The 5,381-nt window shown below is 35.6% G+C and overlaps 1 protein-coding gene across 1 annotated transcript; it reads left to right on the top strand.

The window, feature by feature from the left end:
• The first annotated feature begins 1,583 nt into the window (after window positions 1–1,583).
• Window positions 1,584–5,070, top strand: LOC111021167 (tubby-like F-box protein 8). Its single transcript, XM_022298022.2, has 5 exons — window positions 1,584–1,920; window positions 2,768–3,215; window positions 3,341–3,428; window positions 3,588–3,720; window positions 4,169–5,070. Exons 2-5 carry the CDS (start codon window positions 2,868–2,870, stop codon window positions 4,893–4,895), a joined length of 1,296 nt encoding a protein of 431 aa, XP_022153714.1. The 5' UTR covers window positions 1,584–1,920; window positions 2,768–2,867; the 3' UTR covers window positions 4,896–5,070.
• Window positions 5,071–5,381: the final 311 nt, after the last annotated feature.

Below are 5,381 nucleotides of genomic sequence, written 5' to 3'. Positions count from 1 at the left end.
TGAAAATTAGTATGGGACCCACAATAATTAAACGATTACGATAATAATTTATGTAATTAAATCTTTTGATATTTAAAAAAACAAATAACTATAATAAATGTAAATGCAATAAATAAACGGTAAAATCGGAATTAAAATAAAATCATACATGCAGAAATCTAAAACTGTAAAATTAGAAAAATTAAGACATTTGTGTAAATAAGTTTCTAAAATAGCCATTCCAACATTATCTCAAAAAATACTGCCCAACATTTAGTAACATCCACAACCTTTTAAGAAAATCTAAGAACTAAACACAAATCCCATGAACTAAAATGACAACTTAACCTAAATTTATTAATTCAAAATTTGATACATTGAATACTATATAAGATATATGAAGTCCCAAAATACCATCGAATGGCAAAAACAAAACCAAAAAAAAAGAAAAAAAAATCTCGTAGAAATCTAGGGATAAAGTTGGGTTGTCGGTTTTTTCAAAGTCAACCTTTAGGGGTAACTCTGTAATTTCACCTGTTGATGACGTGTCCTCCGTTTCGGTGGGCTCTATCCGGGTATTAAATAAATAAATTCAATGGAAATTTACAAAAGAAAAAAGCAAAAAAGAAAAATAGGCCATGAGAAGAGAATAGAACCTTTTAATGTGATAATTTGAAACAATTAGATTGGTCGGTTGAATTTAAACACTTTCAAAATTCATTTGTTTCAAAAGTGATGTATCTTGAAAAAGAAAGAGGCATGTTTCATGGTTCGAGATTAAAGTACACGAATAAAACGAGAAGATAAAAACAAGAAAGATAATTAAAAGTCATAATACGGATTAATATAGAGCTTAAATCTCGAGTAAAAAAAACCAAACTCGAACAAATAAATTCTGAATCGTTTTATGAGTAAGTAAAGATCTATCCCGAGAACTACCATCTATATCACTACTCTTTACATATAATTTTTTTTAATCACATATCAACAACAAATTCATCACTAAGGATTCTTTTGTATTTAATAAATATTCAATTACTTATATTTGAAGACAAAATTTCAAAAAAAGAATATATGAAGTTTTAATTAAGCTAAAAATCCAAACTTTAAAGATTTTAGATGTGTAACGATAAAAATAAAAATGGTATAAATTAAAGACTATGATATAAAATATAAAGTTTTTCCTAGTTAAAAAAAAACAGAGATTCAAACGTTCGAGTTTTAGAGAAATGAATAATGTATTGATTAATTAAATTACTATACTTACATTTGACGTATAAAATTCAAAATTTTTTTAGTACAATAAATAGGATGAAGATTAGAATTAATGACTTCTTAATTAAAAATATATGTCAATTATGTTGAGCTAAATTCATGTTGACTATAAAATTTAAAATTTATAAACATAAAAATGAAGTAAAATATATATGAACTCCATATTATATTAGTTTACATTAAAGAACAATCCTTTCCATCAAAGATAAACCATGATAAGAAAAGAAAAATAGAAAGGAGAAAAACGCTCATCCTAAGAAAAACAAAATCTTTAAAATTTTTGAAAATGGAAGGAAGGATTCTCCATGGAAATCTGCGGAGCAAAGTAAGCAAGCAAGTAGTTTATTTTAAAGGAAAAAAAAGTAGCTTGCTTTGTTTATATATTTTTGAGAAATTAGCTCACGCCTTGGATTTAATATAAGCCTCCTGAGTTGGGTTCTGTGTCAACCACAGAGAGAGAGAGAGAGTTCTTGAGGAGCCACAAAGGAGAAAACCCTGAGCTATTTCTTCTTCCTTTTGTCCCCTTTTTTGGCCCCTTCTTCTTCAATCTGATCTTTAAGCAGTGGATCATCAGTCTTAGGTTCTGTTTTCTCAATCCCATCTGCAGATTTCCTCAACTTTCTTCATTTCCAGCCTTGGATTGGATTTTACTCTGCACCTTCATCGGTAGGCTTCTTTTTCTGTATCTGTTTGTTGATTCTCTCTAATGGGGTTTCTCAGCTGCTGATTTTACTTCCTTGGTCTACTTTCTGAATCTACTTGGGATTTTCTTTGCCTTCTACTTTTAGGTTTTCTGGTGTTTTAAATACTTTTTTAGCTTATTTTGGCTGCATTTGTTTCTTTTTTGTGAGTAAAATGTAAAGTTAAGTTTAATTTCTGTGCTTGGGGTTTCTTTTGGAAGCCCTGTTGGTGAGGAAATGGATCTTTGACCTCTGCTACCAATTGGGTTCTTGTGCTTGAGGACCTGTCATTTTTTTTTCTTAGGGTTTTCAATTAGTTGCAGCTTTATTTTTGAATATGATGATGTTGTAGTTTCTTTGTTTAAATCTCTTGATCAGCTGATTCATGACTTTGTAATTCATGTTCTATTTGCTTGAATGATTTGTGGGTGTGTGAAATAATGTCAAAATGTTTCTGAAGCACTCTAAGAAAGAAGAGAGATCCATTCTTTTGAAATATCATAAATTCTGAATACTTTGAATTGTTTGTTTTACCTGATGGGTTTGGAAGATAAGCCCTGTATACTATGTTCTTCGAATCAGACGCTTCAAACATAGATATCGGATTCAAATGGATACAAGTTTGTATCAGGTCTAAAATATGTAATTTTTGTGTCTCTGCTGAATCTGGTATTTAGGTTGGTTAGGTAACTGTATTGGTATTGTAGAGATTTCGTGACAGAGAATCTCTTATCCATGTTTTCGTGCTTGGTCTGGCTTTGATTCTCCCTTTTCTTTAGCTGCTTTTTAAGTGTGGGTAAATGACTTTTGAATGCTGTCTATTTGATATGCAGTTGATGGTGTACGCTGTGTTCTCAGTGATCTTTTATGTGGAATATAGTTTATGAAGCTATATTGAAGATACTTAAAACAGGGTTTGTGGCACGTTGAGTGATGTCGTTCCGCAGTATAGTACGTGATGTTAGGGAGGGGTTTGGAAGTTTGTCCCGGCGTAGTTTTGAGGTGAGACTGCCCGGACACCACCGCGGTAAATCTCATGGATCAGTCCATGATCTACACGACCAACCTCTGGTAATTCAGAACAGCCGTTGGGCTAGCCTCCCACCCGAGCTATTGCAGGATGTAGTCACAAGATTGGAGGAGAGTGAGAGTGTGTGGCCTGCTCGCAAGAATGTTGTTGCTTGTGCGGCTGTTTGTAGGTCATGGAGAGAAATGTGTAAAGAGATAGTAAAATGTCCCGAGTTCTCCGGGAAAATTACCTTCCCTGTCTCCTTAAAGCAGGTACATATTACATAAGGAACATAATCTTTTTGATGTTTAAATTCTAGACTTCAATGTGAATGGATTAAAATGTACATTTTTTTGGTGAAGAGTAAGCTATTTTCTTATTTCATTTTTCTTTGCAGCCAGGGACTCGGGACGGAACCATTCAGTGCTTCATTAAGAGGGACAAATCAAATTTAACTTACCACCTTTACCTTTGCCTAAGTCCCGGTAAGCCCTTCTTTTATGGTCATTGCACTAATTCTTATCTCTCTTATTTTAATGTGTTACCAGATGTGAGTCTTCTTGGTTATGTTCATGTCAATCATTGCATACTTGCCTCTGGGTATTCACAAAGTAGTTTCCCTGAACATCGATATCATTGTGCAGCCTTACTTGTTGAGAATGGAAAGTTTCTTCTTTCTGCAAAAAGAACAAGGAGAACGACTTGCACCGAGTATGTCATCTCCATGGATGCGGATAATATATCGAGATCGAGCAGCACCTACATTGGAAAACTAAGGTAGGATAACTTCTCTCCATCTTAAGTTCCTTACTACCACAAGATATCATTAATTCTATCATCTGCCCATATGTATCAAAATTTGAAAGATTACTATATATCGCTTACGAAAACGGTAAAAGAGCATCTTTTGGCCTCAGTTGATTGTTAGTATTAATTACAGTGAATTATTTGATATGTTGTCTTGATTGTTTTCCTTTTCCCCTCTTCCTACTCTGCTAGATTTCGTTAGAATCGTAATGTTGTAAACCTTTAGCCATTGTCACGGCTTTTACTGCTAGTATTACTGATTATGAGAGAAGCAGAGGAAGCAAATGTTATTTAGATTTCTTCGAGTGATGTGATTCAATTCTTGTAGCGTTTTCTTGTAAAAAGTGCCTGGTTCCATGCAATTTTTGGTTTGCTTCTTCTTTTCTGTTTGTTAATGGATATGTTCTCTTCATTTCAGGTCAAATTTTCTAGGGACCAAGTTCATTATCTATGATACACAGCCTCCATACAACAATGCCCACATTTCCCCACCTGGTCGAAGCCGTAGATTCTACTCGAAAAAAGTTTCTCCAAAGGTCCCAACCGGTAGCTATGACATTGCTCAAGTCACCTATGAGCTGAACGTTCTAGGGACGAGAGGCCCCCGGAAGATGCACTGCACGATGCATTCCATCCCCGCCTCATCCCTTGAACCCGGTGGCACAGTTCCAGGCCAGCCTGAGGTCATCCCTCGACTCCTTGAGGATTCATTCCGAAGTATATCGTTCTCGAAGTCAGTCTTCAATTCTACTGAGTTCAGTAGCTCCCGCTTCTCTGACATTGTTGGCTCACGGGATGAAGAAGAGGTGGAGAAAGAGAGACCACTGATTCTTCGGAACAAGCCACCGCGGTGGCACGAACAATTGCAATGTTGGTGCCTCAACTTCCGAGGGCGAGTCACCGTTGCCTCAGTCAAAAACTTTCAGCTGATCGCCGCAACAGAGCCTTCTTCTTCCACGGCTACGAACCAATCACACCCACCCCAACACGCGCAATCGTCCCAATCCGACCACGACAAGATCATTCTTCAATTTGGGAAGGTTGGGAAGGACATGTTTACGATGGATTACCGATATCCATTGTCAGCATTCCAAGCATTTGCAATCTGTTTGAGTAGCTTTGACACCAAATTGGCTTGTGAATAAATGAAACTAGAAGATGACTCATTGCCAAAACAACAAGGGGGGATTAGCCTATGATGGTTTCTTTCTTCTTTCAAATAGAATGTGTTTGACTGTATGCAGTGCCTGTAAAAAATCATCCTTCCAAAAAATTTGTAGAACAGTTTGTGTGCACCCTGAAAGGGCTAAACTTTCTCCCCGGCTCGTGCTCCCGAGTAATTACTTTCGTTTAGTTCCCCGTTCAGTAATCAGCTAGAACATTAATTGCATTGTTAGAAATGCGAATATAGTCTCTTGTCGATTTGAAGTAACACGTATGTGGATTTAAGCTCAAAGTAGATAATATTATACAAACCGGGAGCGACGAAACCCGTTTCTCTTTTTGGTAAAAGTGTTTATTCAAAAAGCTGAAATCCCATAATTTTCAACTGGGCAAAGTTATAATTCAAACAAGCAATAATTCAAGGCTCCTAATTGATTCTTTTCATAGTGATTTGATTTTGGGCAGTG

The sequence above is a fragment of the Momordica charantia genome (genome assembly GCF_013281855.1).
Source record: "Momordica charantia cultivar OHB3-1 chromosome 11 unlocalized genomic scaffold, Mcharantia_2.0 BLBB01000011.1, whole genome shotgun sequence".
In the NCBI taxonomy this organism is placed as follows: domain Eukaryota; kingdom Viridiplantae; phylum Streptophyta; class Magnoliopsida; order Cucurbitales; family Cucurbitaceae; genus Momordica; species Momordica charantia.
Note: the sequence above shows the minus strand (reverse complement) of the source record. Positions and strands in the feature narration are given on the sequence as shown.